Source organism: Hibiscus syriacus, unplaced genomic scaffold, assembly GCF_006381635.1.
Source record: "Hibiscus syriacus cultivar Baekdansim isolate YM2019G1 unplaced genomic scaffold, ASM638163v2 tig00001478_pilon, whole genome shotgun sequence".
In the NCBI taxonomy this organism is placed as follows: domain Eukaryota; kingdom Viridiplantae; phylum Streptophyta; class Magnoliopsida; order Malvales; family Malvaceae; genus Hibiscus; species Hibiscus syriacus.
The window spans coordinates 4380555-4403290 of NW_024061874.1; the positions used below are offsets into that span (position 1 = coordinate 4380555).

The 22736-nt window shown below is 32.3% G+C and overlaps 1 protein-coding gene across 1 annotated transcript; it reads left to right on the forward strand.

Moving 5' to 3' along the window:
• The first annotated feature begins 15262 nt into the window (after positions 1-15262).
• LOC120126995 (putative receptor-like protein kinase At4g00960) lies at positions 15263-18025 on the forward strand. Its single transcript, XM_039145014.1, has 7 exons — positions 15263-16120; positions 16224-16340; positions 16449-16639; positions 16746-16956; positions 17067-17304; positions 17375-17525; positions 17605-18025. The coding sequence occupies exons 1-7, from the start codon at positions 15376-15378 to the stop codon at positions 17902-17904; spliced, it is 1953 nt and encodes a 650-aa protein (XP_039000945.1). The 5' UTR covers positions 15263-15375; the 3' UTR covers positions 17905-18025.
• Positions 18026-22736: the final 4711 nt, after the last annotated feature.

The window sequence follows — 22736 nt, forward strand, 5'->3', positions numbered from 1 at the left end:
GTCAATACCTATAATGTTTTCATGTGTTTTCGCTTATTAATTATCGATCAGATTTGAAATATGAAAAAAAACCAATACGGATCTGGACTCGAGAAATCAAGAAAACCGCGTAACAAAACGATTCCTCTAGTTAAAGTGTTGTGGTAAAAGCATAAAGTCTTTAAATTCGAGGACAAATTTTCTTAAGGGAGAGAATTGTAATACCCCAAATATCAGGTTAGTGACTTTATTGAAAAGATTTAAAAATTTGAGGATTTATTTGAATAAATGATAAAAGCTAAGAAAATGATTTAGAATAGTGTTTAAGACTAATTTGTAACAATAGATTAATTTTGGTCCTTTAAAGGGAAATGAATTTAAAATTCATTTTTTTAGTAAGGTATTAAAGTAAAGGAAAAGGGGAAAGTAAGATAACAAAAGCCATCTTTCTTTTCTTCTTCTTTCCCGTGGAAAAACTCTCATCCATAGCCAAAGGTAAGCTTTCATTTGGCTAGCTTTTCCTTTCGTTTTTGGTTGGTTTTTGAATCATTGAGTATTATAAAGATTTAAGGAAGGGTCAAATAAGATTAAAACTGGGAGATGGGTGAAATATTTGAGATTTAGGAAAATAGGTTTTTGAATGATATGTTAAGATATGGGTTTTTGAATGATATTTTAAGATACGAGTTTACTAGCATTTTTGACTTGTCAAAGAAGTAAATAAGAGATTAGAAGCATTGGATGGGTTTAAAAAAATGTTAGAAAAAATGGTATGATTCTTGGATTGAAGTGTTCTTTAGAGATTATAGATGTTATAAGAAGTTAAATGAGGGAAAGTTAGTCGGGATAAGTAAAGTAGAGTTTGATAGTGTTGTTGGAGGTAAAAATAAGGGAAATTGGCCAAATTTCCGTAAAAATCATGTTGAAATGGAAAATTTGGGTAAGGGTATCCGTACTGGAAAAACAGTACCGATACTATAAGCTTAAATTGGAAGAAATCAGCCGAACAATATCGATACTGATGCAATTAGTATCGATACTGATGCAATTAGTATCGATACTGAGGTGAGTATCAATATCGTAATAGAGTATCGGTACCATAGTACAGAAGTATATGTACTAAGAGACATATATCGATACCATGGATCCAGAATGTATAAATGGTATCCATGCTGAAAGGGAGTATCGGTACCATAGTATAGAAGTATCGATACCATGGTAGGGGTACCGATACTATTGAGCCATAAATTTTAAGATAGGTTGAGCTTGTTATAGAAAATTTAATAAAAGTACTTTTGGGTATTCTATAAGTATAAATGTTAGGGAATATACTAACATTTGATATTGTACGTGTCTTTAATGGATGCTTGGGTAGATTGAAATCAAGCTCCAGAGTCAAGCAAAATGAAAGGCAAAGGCAAAGTAGCTGAGTAATCAGATTTGCATTTTGGGATATAATAGTGAGGCAATCCAGAAGAGTGCATTTATTATGTACTTATATGTTGGGATAGTCATAGATGCATGTTGCTTAATGTAGGTATGGTGATTACCGAATGACACTATATCTGCAAAACTAAGAAATTCATAATAAGTTTATGAATTTCCGTATGGGCACTTTGTGTGCAAAACTAAGAAATTCATAATAAGTTTAAGAATTTTCGTATGGGCACTCTGTATGCAAAACTAAGAAATTCATAATAAGTTTATGAATTTCTGTATGGGCACTTTGTGTGCAAAACTAAGAAATTCATAATAAGTTTATGAATTTTCGTATGGGCACTGCGTGTGCAAAACTAAGAAATTCATAATAAGTTTATGAATTTATGTATGGGCACTTTATGTACAAAACTAAGAAATTCATAATAAGTTTATGAATTTCTGTATGGGCACTGTGTGTGGAAAACTAAGAAATTCAAAATAAGTTTGTGAATTTTCGTATGGGCACTTTGTGTGCAAAACTAAGAAATTCATAATAAGTTTACGAATTTCCGTATGGGCATTGTGTGTGCAAAACTAAGAAATTCATAATAAGTTTATGAATTTCCGTATTGGCACTATGTGTGCAAAACTAAGAAATTTATAATAAGTTCATGAATTTCCGTATAAGCATTGTGTGTGCAAACAAAGAAATTCATAATAAGTTTATGAATTTCAGTATGGGAACTGTGTGTGCAAAACTAATTAATTCATAATAAGTTTATGAATTTTTGTATGGACACTATGTGTGCAAAACTAAGAAATTCATAATAAGTTTATGAATTTCTGTATGGGTACTGTGTGTGCAATCTAAGAAATTCATAATGAGTTTATGAATTTTCGTATTGGCATTGTGTGTGCAACCTAAGAAATTCATAATGAGTTTATGAATTTCTATATTGACATTAGGTGTGCATTCCGACGTAATTCTTAATGAGGTGGTGAATTATTGTATTGGCACTACGGGTGCAAACTAAAGAATTTATAATGAAATTAAATATTTAATTGATATTATGAATAATTATTAGAGTATAAATTGTTCTAAAATAAAAGAATAAATGCCTAATTGTGCATTTGGCAGAAAGGTGTCAATAATGCAAGTTGGATGAAAGGTTAAATGCCTTTGGATAAAAGAATAAATGTCTAACTGTGCTTTTTGGCAGAAAGATGCCATTAATGTAAGTTAGATGCTTAACGGTTCATTTTTAGCAGAAAGGTGCCACTAATATAAGTTAGATGAATAACGGTGCATTACCGACATGAAAGGATGTCATAAATAAAATGTATAACGGTGCATTATCGGCATGAAAGGATGCCATAAATGAAAAGAACGAATAATTACTAAAGAATAAAGGGGGGGAATGTAAAAAAGATGGTTATGTAGGACATAATAAGAATAATTATGATGATTGTATGGAAGAAAATTGGTTTAATGATAGGGATTTATCTTATAGAGTATACGATTTAGTTCGAAACCAAATAACCATGATATGCTTATGTGTATACTAACGTTTCTTTATAATATTGCGTCTCACTAAGTAAATACTTAATGTGTGCAGAGACTAGCCGAGTAAGGAGTGCAGCAGTAGCAGTAGCTATCATCAATCGTAGGTTGACTCTCATCAGTAACAGTAGGACAATCATGTTAATTTGAAAATTGCTGGCATGTAATCGAAATTAAGAAAAATTCTTTGGAATGTATTTAAAATGATAGCTTTGGTAATATGTTTCAACTACTGTTTCATTGTTGTACTAAAATGTTTTGGTTTTAAATTTCAAAACAAAATTTTATGGGTTTTACAAATGGGTAAATTTTTTTAAAAGTCATGTGACACCTATGACTTGTGTATAGAAACATATACTGGAAATGGGTGTTACAACTTATCCTATGATTAGGTGTAGTGCCTATTATGAACACATTTTTTAGTTTTATTCTACTTTTAAATCTATGTCCGGTTTTAATTTTTCTATTAGGTTCATGACGGATGTCACTGACCATATTTAACTGTTTTACGTGATATTCTGTAGGATTTTGACACCGACATGGTGTAACACCCCAACCCGTATTCGACCCGGATACGAATCCGAGGTGTCACATTGACCTTTTAAAACATGTACTTGTATAAAATAGTGAGTAATTTAAAACTTTTATAACATATAAATGACTAATTTACATAAAAGACATTTTTATTATTACAAAACCAATCAGAGCGTGTATATTTCACTTATTTATTTACATAAACTATTCAAAACATTTATAAAACTGTTCATAGCTTAAACAATATATTCTTTTGAAAACATGCCAACTAGAACTTTATATACTAAAATACATATTATTCACCTCTTTTCTGATCTGACCTTTAGTAAGGAGAACTGACCTGTCTTGCTCCACATTGCTCTTTATTCTTCTTGAAACCTACGTGTAAATCACTTACACGCTAAGTCAAAGACTTAGTGAGGCAATAAACATATAAGGTAAACTGTAACTAATAATCATACATAAACAATTACTACTATCATTTTATACAACTCATACTTTTACATATAACAAATATATATACATACATATATGTCATTATCATTCATATCTCTTATCTCATGTTCCTATGATCTCTTATGTTCATATCATATATCTTATAGACTTATTATTATATCATCATTTCAATCAATTATACTCATTCACATATACCTTAACTTGTACTCATGTATATCATATAACATATACCATATATACTATCATAAAACACGTACACCCAGGCAACTATAATATCATCTTCATTTTTATTAATATTATCTATTTAATAGCCCATGATACACATGTGAGAACTAAAGATATGCGAGTACATAGAGGTTGTGCACTAATGCTGTCACCACAGCTCATATAATTGCACCGAAGTGCCACATATAATTGCACCAGAGTGCCGCGTATAATTGCACCGTAGTGCCATATAATAATGTCCATAAGGACCATATATCATTCCTTAAGAATCATATACATATACTAGGGATCAAGTATGTGTCTCACCAGACTTCACACATGTTTTAAAGAATACATATGTCCCGAAGGACCACATATCATTCTTAAGAATCATATACATATGCCAAGGATCAAGTATGTGTCTCACCAGACTTCACACATGTTCCAAATAATACAATATGTCCCGAAGGACACATAGACCCTCGACTCTTGGCATGCCAACTATACCCCTAGCTCTCATGACACATAACATGGGCATTATCTTTTATATCCTTTTAAATATTCATGTAACCATTTCATATATTCATATAAGCTCATGGTTTCATTCACATATACATGTAATCACGTAGTTCATGTCAATTCTCATATGAGTTCATATTTATATAAACATATGATTCACCTTCACGTATCACATATACTTTCTCTTTCATATAGCTCATAACATTTCTCATGTGTTCATATGATATGTAATCATTGTCATCTCATCATGTTATTACATAAACATATAATCTTACAATACATACAAAAACACCTCAATACATATATTCACATATACCTATCATTTAATTATCCTTATTATTATTCTTATCATCACCATTAATCCCTTTTACTTACAATATTCATATCAATAACACATATACTCATGCACACATATAAATCATAACAAATACATACTTCTATGAATTCATGTTTTTCACTATTGGAAATAGACTTATCGCAAGTCTTATTTTCCATTGAACCTCATATACTAGAGAATATGCACTCATCAGCCTTGTTTGCTTTGAATCAATCTTAATCCTTAGATTGTTTCGGAACAAGCTTCATTCTATATCTACATCATAATAATACATTGATACATATCAATATACTAATTGATATCTTCTAAATTGTCACTTCTTAGGCTAAAAGAAAATCCCATTTCATCTTTTAATGAAGGTATGCATCGATGCACTGCACAGTGTATCGATGCATTCCCTAACGATGCATCGATGCACTACTTGTGCATCGGTGCACAAAATACATTCGATGTTTGTATTTTAAAAGAGTGCATCGATGCACTACCTGTGCATCGATACACCTTCAAACAATTTCTGGGTTTCAACCTTGATGCATCGGTGCACTATGAATATGCATCGATGCACTCTACCCAGAATCCTCTTTTTGAACCTGAAAATTCATTCTTTTTGGATTAAATCCTTCATATTTCAACCCCTTTCATATTCCTAACTTACATATACATACTTAAACTCATTAATATTCATTTATCTCATCTTTAACCTTAATATCCTCTCCTCTTTAGGAACTTCAAGAATCATACCCTATTTTCCACATATTTCAAATCTAATTGTAACACTTAATACTTCTTAATTAATCTGATGACAAGTCAAATTTAACTTCAAGTTCAACTTATCAACTCCATTCCGGAAATTCACTCAAGAACTCCAAATCTTTAATCTTCCCTAACTCATTTATCTTTTGATTTTAGGATAACTTAAGCTTTCCTTAAGCTTAAGTATCACCTAAGAATCATAACCTAACTTTTAATTCAACAATTAACCAACTATTTAAGAAACTCACCTTTGAGCTGGAGCTTCACGCGTGAAGAAGAAAAGAGAAGAAGAAAACTCTGGAAAATAATTTCCCTCATTTCCCACGTTTTTATATCCCCTAAAAGAGAAATAAAAATCTTCTCTTAGAAAAGAACATAATACCCTTATTACTTTCAAACTTTACTATTAAATCCAACCTCAAAATTCTCCAATTAAAATTCTAAAATTTTAACTTATTTCGAAATTGAACACAATGCTTTCAAAATTCACCTTTAGGTCACTAGCCCGATATTGAGGATGTTACAAATCTTCCCTCCTTAATAAAATTCGTCCTCGAATTTTCACTGCACATCTTGATAAGAACATATGTTCTAATGTTTTCATGTTGCTTCCTTTACTTAATCTTTCCTGTCACCATCAGAAAACTTACTTTTCATTCCTTTAGTTCTTCTTATACCTTTTCCCTTATACATCCATATCATATCACTTATCAGGTATACAATAACATCAGTTCTTATCACTTAAAATCATAAATCAATCAAATTCCTTGTCAATCTTCAATTGTCTTGCAAGAATAACCAAACTTTTATTTCATCCTTACTTGACTGACTCTAAAACTTCCTTAATACATATAAATCTTTCTTCATTTCTCTAACTACATCCACTTGACCAAGAAACATAACCTTAAATCTTCATCATAACTGATTAAACATATACTTTGCATAACTAAACAATTTCTCATATCACTTGACATACCTTTCTTACTTCTAGTTAAGCTTATAATCTATATCTCAACATAACCTTTATCACATCTGATTCTTTAAACTTCATCCTTTCATTTCCTTCATAAATCAAAATCTTCTTATACACCAATCATATCTTTCTTTTATGTTCACATACTCTTTTCCTATCACTTAAACTCATCTCTGATTACCAATCTTTATTATATCTTTATAACTTTACTAATCAACTTCACTTATACAGAACCTCATTATTATCGTATCTTGCTTTTATTTTCTTCCATCAAAACTTTCTTTAAAACACATAAATATTTATCCTCCTTGATATCATATTTATATGATCAACATACACAACCACATCCAGATTCATATCTCATTTGATTAACTACTTATCTTTCCTTCAAAGCTTAAACTCTAACATCCATGCCATTACAGCTAATTAGTAACAACTTTTCAATCTAGGGCGTAAGCCCTGATCAAATTAATCATAAACATCATTTTAGTTGAAATCAACCCAGTGTAATTCACTTATCGAACCCATACTCTCATTCATATACAGTATTATGCCTTGTCTCCTTTATTACTTTTCATTTCAATGATTAAAATACATAACCATATCTCAATCCACGCCATACATAATTAGCTTACCCTGAAATCATCTTCTAATCCTTTAACTTTAATACACTACTATCTTATAACTCTGTTAGTCAACATCGATTCTTCTAATCTAAAATGAAAACCTTCATCGAACCCTTCATATACATTCTTTGCAGTCGGAATTATTTCAACAATAGTTTACTCAACTAATCAAATAAACATTCAATCTCATACACCTTGTCACTTCCATTATTCAAGCTTAACATTCTAACTTCCTTTATTTATAAACTGATCATTTGATGTACACATACTTAAACTCTTCTTATCAATCCTTAGTTTTACTCAAACATTTGAATCCTCACTTCCTTCACTCTATCACTTTACTATAATCACAGTATACAATTGTATCCAGATTCGCTTCATATTTGGTTATCATAACCTACCATATCTTGAAATCTTGTAATTTCAATACATTCCGTCCCATAATCTTGTTAGCAAACGCTAACTATTTCCATCTTAAATAAAAAAATAGTATCTACCTCACTTGATACATTTAAAATACTTCTTATCCTTCACATTATTTAATCTCTAGCAAAACACTTAATCCATTCCTCCACTTTCATATCTTACTTCACATCTATCTTTAACTTCTCATTTAATTATCCATAACCTAACTCTATTACTTAAGTAAGTCTGACTTTCATACAATTTGATCTTTTAACTTGAAATACAACTGATTCCAACTAAGTCGACAACCATTTTTTTTAAAAAAACTCTTTCAACACGTATAACACTCTTTTAATCTAGGCACTAGCCCTCTACATATCACTTGCAAACATCATTTTCATTCAAATTAGTTTCACAAACTTTCACTCTACTTATAAAACTATACTCTTGTCCATACACATTACAATTTCCCTCTGCCTCAAATTCATAAACTCTGACTTCATATATATATATATCATACACTTGTCACTGATGCACTTATTCTGAACTCTCCTATAAATTCTCACTGCATCATTTGATCTTTTGTCATTCTCATGGTGACAATTGTCCACCATACTCTAACTTGCCAAAGTAGTAACGAAACTACTCAATTTAATTTCTCCTCTTTGGAGAAATGAAAACCTTCTATCATATCATGTAACCATAGGTCTGTAACAACAGAACCTTCCTCAAATCCATCCTTGAACTCGAGTGCTCTTAAATTTTTCAACTAATTCAATACATTCATTCTATAAGTTAAAGAAGTATAAATTGAAAATTCATCAGAATATTCTTCAACATGGTGAAGACATTCCCTAAGTTTATACAGGCACTTCCTGAGGTTTTTCGCTCTTCTCCCTGCCTGGCCAGGACAGGTGAATGCTATTACCTTCAGGTCTATCGCCTTGTGCTTCACTTTTGAAGCTCTCATTATCAAACATCTAATATAATATAACTATTGAACTCTATTAACAAGACAGCACACTCCTTACCGTTCAGACCAGAAACTTTTTCACTTCGTGTTGGCATATACATTTTTTTAAAACACTGTTCACTTCAATTTAAGCCTAGAATCGGCTAAACCGTAGCTCTGATACCATTTAATGTAACTCCCCAACCCGTATCTGACCCGGATACGAATCTGAGGTGTCACATTGACCTTTTAAAACACGCACTTGTATAAACACGTATCACATATACTTCTCTCATAACATTTCTGTTTCAATTATGTTGTCATCTCATCATGTTATTACATAAAACTAATCTTACAATACATACAAAAACACCTCAAGACACATATAATTTCACATTATCACCATAAACATATTCATTATCATTACTCACACACATAAATCATAACAAATACATACTTCTATGAATTCATATTTTTCACTATTGGAAATAGACTTATCGCAAGTCTTATTTTCCATTGAACCTCATATACTAGAGAATGTGCACTCATCAGCCTTGTTTGCTTTGAATCAATCTTAATCCTTAGATTGTTCTGGAACAAGCTTCATTCTATATCTACATCATAATAATACATTGATACATATCAGTATACTAATTGATATCTTATAAATTGTCACTTCTTAGGCTAAAAGAAAAGCCATTTCATCTTTTAATGAAGGTATGCATCGATGCACTGCACAGTGTATCGATGCATTCCCTAACGATGCATCGATGCACTACTTGTGCATCGGTGCACAAAATACATTAGATGTTTGTATTTTAAAAGAGTGCATCGATGCACTACCTGTGCATCGATACACCTTCAAACAATTTCTGGGTTTCAACCTTGATGCATCGGTGCACTATGAATATGCATCGATGCACTCTGCCCAGAATCCTCTTTTTGAACCCGAAAATTCGTTCTTTTTGGATTAAATCCTTCATATTTCAATCCCTTTCATATTCCTAACTTACATATACATACTTAAACTCATTAATATTCATTTATCTCATCTTTAACCTTAATATCCTCTCCTCTTTAGGAACTTCAAGAATCATATCCTGTTTTTCACATGTTTCAAATCCAATTCTAACACTTAATACTTCTTAATTAAGCTGATGACAAGTCAAATTTAACTTCAAGTTCAACTTATCAACTCCATTCTGGAAATTCACTCAAGAACTCCAAATCTTTAATCTTCCCTAACTCATTTATCCTTTGATTTTAAGATAATTTAAGCTTTCCTTAAGCTTAAGTATCACCTAAGAATCATAACCCAACTTTTAATTCAACAATTAACCAACTAATTAAGAAACTCACCTTTGAGTTGGAGCTTCACGCGTGAAGAAGAAATGAGAAGAAGAAAACTCTGGAAACTCATTTCCCTCATTTCCCACGTTTTTATATCCCCTAAAAGAGAAATAAAAATCTTCTCTTAGAAAAGACCATAATACCCTTATTACTTTCAAACTTTACTATTAAATCCAACCTCAAAATTCTCCAATTAAAATTCTGAACCTTTAACTTATTTCAAAATTGAACACAATGCTTTCAAAATTCACGTTTAGGTCACTATCCCGATATTGAGGATGTTACACATGGCATACGAGGCATTGACGGGTTCGACCAAAGCTGCCTAAAATGCCAATACCACCAAATAGTGGTACATTCACGATCCTGTGCTCCGTTACATTCACCAGTTTTTGCATACAACTATTCCAGATGTAATGATACTACATCCTACTTGAGTAAGGTTGAACTATTCTTTTTATTGTGTATGCAAACCAGCAAAAAGGTAAACTTAGGATTTTTGTTTGTTCATGCCTTCGAGTGTATTGTGCGTTCTGATCTCCCATTGATTTTCGGCCCTTACATTAAGTATCTTGCATCCCATTTATTTCCTTTGACTTTTGACACTGCTCAATTCACTTACGCATTTTCCATGGATTTTTTGGATGCTAGGTGCTTGGACTCGATGAGATTGCCCATCGGTACTCCCGATGTGCCTCACATTGTACCTTCCGGTACTATATGCATTTTTCTCTGAAGGCCTACACCACAACTAGCACCGGTGGAGCATCACCCGGAGAGGGTGCACGACGAACTCCATCAAATGCACAGCTGGTTGGATTCCATCAAGACCAATCTCGCTGCGGTTCTCTCCTACCTTCTCCCGGGGCCTTATCAACGCGACCCTGGCTGTGTCCGACATTGATCGGGAGTATTCTCACCCTCTGTCTTATGCTTTTTATTTTTAATTTCATATTGGGGAAATATGACTAAAGTGGGGGTGGAATTAGAAATCAAGTTCACCTTTTCTTATTTAATTATGATTGGAATTTAGATATTTTTTATCTTGATTGTTAGAAATCTTGGTTGCCTTTCTCTTGTTTTGTTTAGTTTCCTTGTCGTTTCTTTGATATTAATTCATACTTGCTTTCATTAAAATTTTGGATGTAGATAGGATGGCATGATAAATTTGTGTGATTCTCTTGGAAATTTGATGAATTTGTTGATTGAATATGATGCAAGACTTAGTAATTAAACCATTCATGTGAGGATTTGAGCCTATTGATCATATCTTCTAATTCTTTCTCTTTGTTTCAATTTAGTGTGTCGAGCTAATTAATTACATTGTAGAACTTTTGGCGCAATGCTTATCGAGACTACACATTTTGATTATGATGCTTTGATATGATATAGGTATGAGGATTAAACATGTTTCTCTTCCCAAACAAAATAACCTACCCTTTTATTTATTTTCCCCTTAGATAACCAATTTGAGCCTTAAATCATTTTTTTACTACATCATTAACCCGAGCCTATTTTATTTGTTTTACCCCTCTTTTTGTCACCCTTTTATGTCAAGGTAAGATTATTCCGTAATTCTTCCGCAAAATAAAAATTAGACAATGTTCGAAGAAAAAAATTGTGTTGTTGTGTTTCGAACAGCAGAAGAAAAAAAGAGAAAGTAAGAAAAAAAAACTTTGATTATTTGTTGTTTGATTTCTTATTTCTTTCCTTCTATTTTGTTTCCCCTCAAATAAAAATTATGGAATGATCTTATGCTTGTCTTGAGTTTTAACTTTCATTTTCGGCCTTTACCATACCCGAACCTTAGTCCCGTTATAATCTATTTAAAGACCTTTTGATTATTGCATCATTTTCATATTAAGTAGTGGAGATTAGATTTAGTTACAAGCCTATGGTAATGAATTGATTGGTTTGGGCTTGAGCTATTCTTACTTGAAACACTTGAACAAAATGAGTGAACTTGTGTGAGGAACTAGGCCTTGTACTCTTTGCAAATTAACGAATAATTGAAATGCCAAGATTGATTTACACTTAATTAATTGTGCCTTGTTTGATCCATCTTAAGTTTCTTCATTTGCTTGGTAGAATTCCTTACAAACCTTGGAAATTTTATGCAATGGGAATTGGCAACTTGAGATTTTCAACATGATTAGTTGGGGAATGCTTGAGGGCAAATAAGTGAGGTGGAATTTGATTAGTGTTTAAATTAGTTAATATTTAATTGTTAATTTATCGATTTATTGGTTTTTGTTGTTTATTTAGGCATTTTCTCCTATTTTCTGTTCAGGGCATTGGATTCTGGAAATAACACTAAAAAGGCATATTTTTGTAGTTTTTTTCTTCTAGAGTCAAGGCTGGACTAGTGATCGTGACTTGGGGCATGACTCTACTGACGTAGCATCCAGTCAACATCTTCTAGAAGCTCTAGTCAGCGTTTCCATTGAGACAAGATAAACATCCCTTTCGAGTAAGCCTTAGAGATCATCCCGATTATACTTGTTCTTTTTATTTTCTTAGTTTTATAAAAGTATTCTTCTTGTTTTTATCACGGTCTTCTTTTATTTTTTTCTTCAAGTTATTTTCTTTTAAATGTTGAGTATGATTTCTATCATGCTTAGCTAAGTTTTTCATATCCAAATACTGAAGTGACGACTCAATTCCTATCATGGGAACTGAAAAGCACCTCATACCTTTCGGGTTAAATTTCTTGGTTTTCTAGAAACTAGATTGACGGATCGTCTTTCTTAAAATCAAAACTCTTTCCCTTCAAAAGTATATTTTGACTTGGATGTTGTTATGGTTTATCATTGGGATTATAAAATCTATTGATTTGAATTCCCTAGAACACACTTAGTGATAGCACACTAAGGGGAGATTGAGATCGAGTTCGAGTTTCATAGATAAAACATAATTCGAGTCGGGTTTTTTTCCAAAGCGCTTTTAAATTGTTTTGAATTAACTATGATGGTCGCGGTTAATCCGAACAAAGATTGAGATTTGGAAAATAGATTTGGAAAAAATCAATCACCAGAGGGAAAAGTGAGCTACAAGGATTGAACCTTGCAGACTCAAACCGACGTTTAATCAGAGTAAAATCCTATTTAAGGATTGATTGGAATTTAAGACAAAGCGGAAGCATGAGGCTGTTTTTAATCATCTTGAATTTTAATTTACTTTCTTCAATTTTTATCTTTCTTTAAATCTTATTCACTTATTCAATATCTCAACAAACTCCCTATTTATTTTATTTGCAGTTTCACGCCTAGATCAAATATCAAATAAATAATCTCATCAGGAAGTTTTCTTAATCTCTGTGGGATCGATCCTTATTTATCCCTTACTACGTTTAATTTCCTTTATTTATTATTTAAGAATAAATTATTTTGATGCAAAAACGAGGCGTGTGCAAGCTCTTCTGCTGCTAACGATGCCAGACCATCCAACACTTAACAGGATGCCTTCTGCCATTTCTGAAATTCCTTCCTTTGCTTGTTGTTCCCCCCCCCCCCCCCCCCCCGTTGTTTGACTGCTTTTGTTTCATTCCATAATTTTCTCCTCCATGATATAAAAAGATGGCTTACATTGTTCAATAATAATAATAATAATAATAATAATAATAATAATAATAATAATAATAATAATAATAATAATAATAATAATAATAATGTGAAACCAAGTCCAGCCTGGGTTTGGTATCCATCAACGCAAAAATCCAAAGGAATCCCACAAGTTCTTGTTTAGCTAAACACAAGCAAGACATTATTGGGGCCGATAGTAATAGTTCAATTAAATGATTCGAGTATGAGATTATTGGGCCCGATAGTTATCTGGATTTTGGACAGTCCAATACGAGGCTTTAATTTTATTTTTTTTATTCAACGATCTTTAATTAATTCATCAAGCGGTTTCTAATTTTTGGACCAACTATCTCTAGTCAGCTGTGTTACTATGTAAATCACATCACCCATCACCCAATATTTGACTTTATCAAACCAATCCATTTTCTGAATTTAATTCAATATTATAAAATAATGGTAGAATTTTTAATTTCAGGAATGCAATTACAATACTATTACATAATCAATTTCTTTCTTAATCTCTTATTTTAAAATAATTATCTATTAATCAATTAAATTACTCAGTAAATTATTAAAAAAATACACTCTTGTAGTTTTGGTAAAAACCAGCAGCTAAATGCTCACGTAGAATTTGAAGCATTGACTATATATTACGAAAACATTAATTTTCCATTTCTTTAGTTCAGGGTATGCTAATTGAATAACCCCATATTGTTAATTTGAAAATCAAAACTCCACATGAACCGAGTAACCTCAATAATAAAAAATTATTATAATTTTTAAGATTTCAGATTTAAATATTATATTATAAATACAAAAAATATAAATATTCAATATCAATGCGACTACCTATATATATATTTTTTGTAACTATTTTAATCCAACCTAAAAGATCCTACCTCGGATCAGCTTGAGCCGTCCTACTATGAAAAATAAAATATGGGTTAATTCACTAGATGTCTCCAAATTTTGACATAAATTTTAAATTAATCTACAAACTTCAAATATTCTAATAGAATCCCTAAAATATAGGCATCATATCAATAAGATGTTCTCTTTTGTATATCATCATCTTCTACATTAAATGCTAACTTGAATTTGATGTAAAATTTATTTTAAAACACTATAATCAAATTTTAAATACATGTACGACTTATCTATGACATGTTATTAAAAAGGAAATAACCTCGTCAAATTTTAAAGCTATACTCATTTTTATGACATATGAGATCTAAACTAATTATATAGTGGATAGTGTCGTAATAATATTTACACTTAAAGGACTCAATTAGAAAGTTTTGGAGTTTGGGATCAATTTCAAATCTAGACCATAATTTAAGATTATGGTACAATTAACCCATAGCATATGTGTATATATTATATATATATCGTCTTACGTTCAATTCACCCAATAATATATGTTATCTTACGTATAGAATATTATAACGTACAAGTCAGTCGTTATTGATGACATTTAACTAAGAAAATGATAATTATATGGTTGATTGTCTGGTCCAGGCCGAGTTTTCTTGATAATGCTGTCTGAATTTCCATCTTCAGCACAGTACTGTAAATTTCTCTGTCATGTTCATCAGCTTTGACCATATTAAAAATTTGACTTTTCTAAATAAGTCAACTTCCACATTTACAGATTTATGGCAAAAAATGTAATGCAAAAAAAAAAAACATTTCAAAGAGCGAAATAGGAAAATTTTCACTTTCAGCTATGCTTTTGTTGATCTTAACGATGCTCATTTTCTGTAAGGAAGTTTGTGCAGATCCCCTCTTCACTTTTTGTTCAGACAACACAATCAACTACACGACCAACGGCACATTCCACAACAACCTTAAGTCGGTTCTCGAGTCATTACCTTCCAATACTTCGAGTACTGGCTTCTACAGCACCTCGATCGGAGACGGTGCCAGTCACGTCTACGCTCGAGCACTTTGCCGAGGTGACGCCACCGCTACGACATGTCGAAGCTGCGTTTTAAATGCCAGTCGAGATGTCCTAGACGGGTGCAGAACAGGAGAAGCGATCGAATGGTACGATAACTGCCAGGTTCAGTACTCATTTCAGAACAGTTCCTTGATGGTTTATACAGGAAAGTACCCTGACTCAAACCACAACGAGAAAAACATATCGAATCCTGGTCGGTTCAACGATGTATTAGCGTTTTTGATGAACAACATCTCGAGGACGGCGGCGTATGATTCCAGGCTCATGTTCGAGACCGGAGAAGTGAAGATTAACAAGAAGGAAAGGATATATGGTCTTGTTCAATGCACCAGGGACATTTCTGGTGATTTTTGTCTGAATTGTTTAAATTCAGCTCTTAAAGATCTTAATGGCTGCTGTCGTCCTCGGACAGGGGGAAGTGTTCTTAGCAGGAACTGTAACGTGAGGTTCCAAATGTACAAATTTTATAACGCCTCGGATTCTCCATTAATGTACCCAGAATTTCCAGCAGGTGCATCAACAATAAACCTTACATGAAATAGTTCATTAATTAGTCCCCAAAAGTGGTGAAATTGCATATTGACCCCCAGAATTTAATGTTGGCCTGGAAACAGGGGATAGGTGGAGCATGGGGATGATTATGGCAGTAATTGGTGCAGCAGCACTGGTTCTTGCACTTCTCATTGGTTCTCGGTTTATATATAGCCGGTTGATGAAAAGGAAACAAATCGGTAAATCTCTGCAAAAAATTTCCAACCAGATTATATTTATATTGAATTGTTTTTCAGTGATCAAATAAAGGATCAAATTATAGACCCGGAGTTTATTTATATTTGCAGATTTGGAAAGAAGCCAGACAACACTGCTATATGAATTGGCAAGTCCAAAGGAAGTAATCATAACCGAAGAAGGCCAGTTAGTAGCTTCTCAAGAGTTCCCCTTCCTCGATTTACCTACAATCAAAGCAGCTACAAATGGTTTCTCTGATTCAAACAAGCTCGGACAAGGCGGCTTTGGTACGGTTTACAAGGTACTCGAGAGTTCCTTTACGAATGAATTCATATCTGAATAATTATAATCAAAATCAATCATGATAATGAATGATGGTATTGATAATTGAATTTGACAACTTTAAGGGAGTGTTACCGAATGGGAAGGAAGTGGCAATCAAAAGGTTGTCAAGGAAATCATGGCAAGGCTTAGAAGAGTTGAAGAATGAAGTTATATTGATTGCAAAGCTTCAACATAGGAATCTTGTAAAGCTTTTGGGATGTGGGATAGAAGGTGATGAAAAGCTGCTCATATACGAGCTTATGCCCAACAAAAGCCTTGATTTCTTCATCTTCGGTAGGTACCCTTTTCTGAGCTTATCGCCAAGATTTTAAATTAGTCCTCAAGCTTTAGAACGCTTTAATCGAATTATAAAAGTATCAACAGATCGCTAGTTTTTGTTTCAGATTCCGAGAAACGCTCGAAGATCGATTGGAAGATATGGTGTGACATTATTACTGGAATTTCCAAAGGACTTGTTTATCTTCACGAGGATTCGAGACTTAAAATCATTCATAGAGACCTAAAACCCAGCAATGTGTTGTTGGATCAATACATGGTAGCCAAAATATCAGATTTTGGGATGGCAAGGATTTTCTGTGAAAATCAGAACGCAGCCAACACTAAGAGAGTTGTGGGAACATAGTGAGTAACCCTTTTATCTTTGCCTTCACAATATCACTCTTGATAAGGTGTGTACTTGAACTTGAAACAGCGGATACATGGCACCGGAATATGCAATGGAGGGATTATTCTCAGTGAAATCGGACGTTTTTAGCTTCGGTGTGATCATGCTCGAGATTCTTTCCGGGCAAAAGAACAGTGGCTTTTACCAAACCAAACATGCTCAGACACTTCTTGCATATGTAAGTGTACCCTGTAATTTGTCATGCCTGCAATGTTGTGCTCATTAGGTGTCTTCGATTATTTGAATGCATTTGGCAGGCTTGGGGACTATGGAAAGATGGGAAAGAACTGGAATTGATTGACCGTTGTTTGCTGGAATCATGCTCCATACCAGAAATCAAGAGATGCATACATATAGGTCTTTTATGTGTGCAAGAAGATCCGACAGACAGACCGACCATGTCCGATGTAGTAGTTGTCTTGGGAAGCCATACGATCACTCTTCCCGAACCGAAAAAACCTGCATTTTCGGTCGGAAGAATGATTCCGGTTGATCAGGCTTCAACAACGGATCCATCGATAAGTCAGATGACGATGTCTAATATCTCAGCCCGCTAAAAAGTTGACCCGAGAGTAAATTGAATCTAGTCTATATGTAGAGTAGAATGTTCAAAATCTCTATTTCCTTTTTTGTACAAATCAAGTGAAGAATGTTGATGTGTTTGTTCTATTAACAGGCATGATTAATTGTAATTAGAAATTCTGCAAAATCATGTTGAGGTGAAGTAGATTTGATTAAAGGCATTTTCCTCCGTTGTTAAACTTGGAGATTCCTTAATTTTGTCTTTAAGGTAAAATTAGCCACTAATCTTCAACAATTTCAATTATTAAATAAATTAAATATCGGTTAAAATATAGTTAAAACAATTGATAATATTTTTAACAGTTTAGCTGATATTTTATTGAGATTGGGACGATTATATTTTAACTAAATTATTGATAATTTAGATTTTATTATAATTAAGATATTTTGGTAATTGATTTTATTTAATAAAATATTTATTTTAGGTAAGAATTCTTATGAAATAAAAAAAATTGGTGACCAAGTATTTGACTCTATAATAGAAATTACTTTTGGGGCTTATGTTGTAGAGATAGTTTTGTAGGAATGTTGGAAGAGTGTTTTGGGATATATCGGGTTTTGGTATCTATATCGGGTTACTCTTCGTGTTCTCTACGTTTATAGTGAATTGTTGTTCATCTCGCCTGTGGAGGTAGGCAAGGCCGAACCACCGCTTTAAATCTTTTCTCTTGTGCATATTTTATTTTATGTTGACGTAGCTTTGATTATTTTTTTGGCTCTCAAATTTCTAACAAATTTATCATGAGCTATGGTTCGGACTGTGGAGTTTTGAAGGAATTTGTTGATGCGGATTTTGTTAGCAATTTTGGAGACATGCAAGATAAGTTTGGTACAATGAGTTTTCAATTGCGAAGAAGAAATTATCGATTGATTTAGTGGTACTTCAATGTATATTGGGTAAGAATTAAAGTTATTGAAGATTTAACAACGGTGCTTCAATGGATATGCGACTTACGTAAAGATTGAAGTTGTTGAAGACTTGAAGATTCGAAGACCAATTTTTTATGAAACTTAGTTCAAAAGGGAGATTTGTTATATTTTGACTTATATTATAATTGTTAATTAAGATAGATTTTAGGTTTAGCTACATGGATGATCACTTATGTTTGTGTTTTGTCCACTTTTGGTTACTGATTTCAAAATACATAAGACATTGTCACTTTCGTTTTTATTTAAATAAGATTTGGTCACCACGGGTTTACTATTGTTAGACCACTAGTGATTTGCTGAGCTAGCACGGAAGGGTAAAAGTAAAATATAAATTTGGTCACTTTTGTTTTAGTTTTATAAATGTATGGTCACTCGATTCAAAAAAACATAAGTTTTGGTCACTTACGTTATTGTTCTATTAAGATTTGGTCACTAAGACGTTAGCTGTCGTGAGTTTGATGATGTAGCACATTACTAAAATAGATTAAAACTTATTTTAACCCTTAAACTTTAGATAAATTATTAATCATGGGTCTTTTGTAAATAGTTTATGGGTAAAATATCAATTTACCCCTTTTTCCATATGTTTTCTTCCACAATCCTATCTTCTCCGCCGCTTCCCCTGCTTCATATAGGTTTTGTTTTTCTGTTTGGGTTGTTGAAATATTGGTTAACCCAACCTTAAATCAAATTACTCCCAAACCCAAGCCATAAAAGAAAGAGAAAGAGATGAAGCTACAAGCGACGGAGGTAAAATTTTAGCAAGAATTGTTTAATTTCATTGCATATTGTTGGGGGAATATATAGTTTTGATAATTTAAAATTGTAGGGAAACACGTCTTAATGCTCCAGGTTGTGAAGCCATTCACATTACTGAAATTGAGACAACCTTCATTTTTTTGTACAAAGATTTGTTTGTCCTTGGGAATGCAGAATAAGCAGAGCGAAGGCGTTCTAGGTTTGATCCATATGGTTTAGAATGGTTGCAAACAGAAATATAGATTCACTGCCAGAAGCGGCGAAGGCATGGAGAAGTAGGCACAAGTGTGGGATAGAATTCTTATAAAAGGAAAAAAGGGTAAATTAAAATTCTATCCCTAAACTATTTTGGGTTTAAAAAATATATTTAGTATTTTATATAAAGTTCAAGGATTAAAATAAAAATTAAACATTTTTACTAACATGCCATATCATCAAACTCACGGCAGCTAACGTCTAAGTGACTAAATCTTAATAAAACGGTAACGTAAGTGACCAAAACTTATGTTTTTTTGAATCAAGTGACCATACATTTATAAAACTGAAACAAAAGTGACCAACTATGTAGTTCATCCTTGTGTGTTAGGTGAACAAATCGTTAGTGGTCTAACGGTAGTAAACCAGTGATGACCAAATCTTATTTAACTCAAAACGAATATAACTTTATCTTATGTATTTTGAAATCAGTTAAATAAAGTTGACAAAACACAAGCATAATGTAACAACTCAACCCGTACTCGACTTGGAAACGAGTCCGAGATGTCACATTGAATCTTTAAAACAATTTCCTTACAAAATAACCGAACATTTGGACTTATATTAAGAAAATACGACCATATATTGTTGAATTATATTCCATTATAACAAATTTAAAAAATACGTTTTCAATGAATGGTACTATACGGTATGAATAGTATTATATTGTATGAATAATACTGTAAGCAGTAATGAACAATACCATGAATAGTGCCGATTCTAAAAATTTTCCAAAATGCTGCAGGAGTATCGATACCCTGCTACAGTGTACCGATACCCTTGCTACAGTAATTTCGTCCACTTATTAAAAACTCATAAAATTTTAAACGTTCATCACTATACATTTACCATTTACATATATACGTTTAAAACATTACAAAAATTCAATCATATGATTTTACAAAACCGATTAAAATATATATATCGAATTCAACTCTTTATTTACATGCCAACCTCAATCAATATTACAAAATACAATCTATTCAATTCTTTTCTGATCTGACTTGTGGAAAGGATAAACTGACCTGTCTTGCTTAACTTTTATCAATCTTCCTCTTCTTGGAACCTACGTGTGAAACAATTACACGCTAAGTCATTGACTTAGTGAGGCATATAAAACATATAATAGAAATCATAGAACATTTTCACATAACATAATGCGTATATGTACATAGACCATCATTATCATTAACCTATTTATCATATGATCTTATACTTATCATTTCTATGTATCATATAACACATATAACATCATATAATTCCTATGAAACATTTCATATCACCAAAAGCATATACATAACATATATTGTATTTGTTATTATATTTTTATTAGCCCATGATACACTGGTGAGAACTAAAGATATGTGAGTACATAGAGGTTGTGCACACTTATGCTATCACCACAGCTCATATAATAATCTGTCTATATGTCCTGAAGAACATAGGTAAACTGTCCCTAAGTCCCGAAAGACATAGGTAATATTATCCATATGTCCCAAAAGACATAGGTAATATTGTCCATATGTCCCAAAAGACATAGGTAATTGTAACATCCTCCATATCGGGTTAGTGATCAAATTGTGAAATTTTATAATTTAGCGATCAAAGTTGATAAATTGAAAGTTAAGGGAATTGATTGAAATATTTGGTGTAGGATCAATTAGCAAAGCATGGGGAACTAAAGGGGCAAATGAGTCTTTTGACAAGGAAATAATTAAATGTTTCTTAAGGATATTTAATAAACCACGTGGAAAGCTAATGAGAGAAACAAGGTTCTGGATATTTCTTTCTTCTTCCTTCTCCTTCTCTGCCGTGAAGCCAAGCTAAAGGTGAGTTTTCTTGTTGATTAAATTCTTGATGAATTTAAGGTTTCTTATTGATCCTTAGTTGATAACTAAGCTTAAGGAAAGCTTAGATTATCTTAAAACCATAAGATGGGGAGAATATGAAGAATCAAAGAAAGGAAGTAGAAAAGTGAAATCTTGGATTAGAGTTCCTAATAAGAATTAGAAGTGGAATTTGACTTGTCATAAAGCTAACTAAGAAGTATGAGGTGTTAGAATTCAAATTAGAACATGTTGGAATTTAGGTTAGATTCTTAAATTCTACTTGGAGAATTGGATTTTTAAGTTTCAAAAGTATGGAATGGATAATAATTAGTTTAAGTAAGAGTATGCAAGTTAAGGATATATAAAGAGGGGAAATATAAAGTGTTAAGTAGACTAAGAATAGATTTTCGTGCTAAAATGACAATTCTGGGCAATGTGCATCGATGCACATTCATTGTGCACCGATGCATCAATGATAAATCCCAGAAATTGTTTAAGGTGCATCGATGCACATGAAGTGCATCGCTGCATTAATTTAAAAAGAAAACATCGAATAGGATTTATGCATCGATGCATAAGGAGTACATCGATACATCCCCATTAAATACAAACATCGAATAGGATTTATGCATCGATGCATGGTGTAGTGCATCGATGTATACCTCCATTAAAAGATGAAAATGGCTTTTCTTTTAGCCTAAGAAATGATAGTTTAGAATATATTAATTAGTATACTGATAAGTATCAATGAATTACTATGTAGATATCGAGCCTAAACGAGTTCCAGAACCATCAACAAGTAGGATCAATCAAGGGAAAGACAAAGAAATCTAGGTGAGTGCATATGCATAGCATGAATATGTATTTTATTCAGTTCTAGACTTGTGATAAGTCTAGATTCAATATTTTGATACATGATAGTATTTCATATTATGATATATGACATGAATTCATACCATATGCATTATGAGACATGAATATGCAAGAAAAAGTTATATGAGTTATGTGATAAAGGTATGAAAAAAATATGTCTA

Coding starts and splice junctions, on each gene's coding strand:
- LOC120126995 (XM_039145014.1), top strand. CDS start 15,376: ATGCTTTTGTTGATCTTAACGATGCTCATTTTCTGTAAGGAAGTTTGT. Junction 16,341..16,448: donor GATGAAAAGGAAACAAATCG/GTAAATCTCTGC, acceptor TTATATTTGCAG/ATTTGGAAAGAAGCCAGACA. Junction 17,305..17,374: donor AAGAGAGTTGTGGGAACATA/GTGAGTAACCCT, acceptor AACTTGAAACAG/CGGATACATGGCACCGGAAT.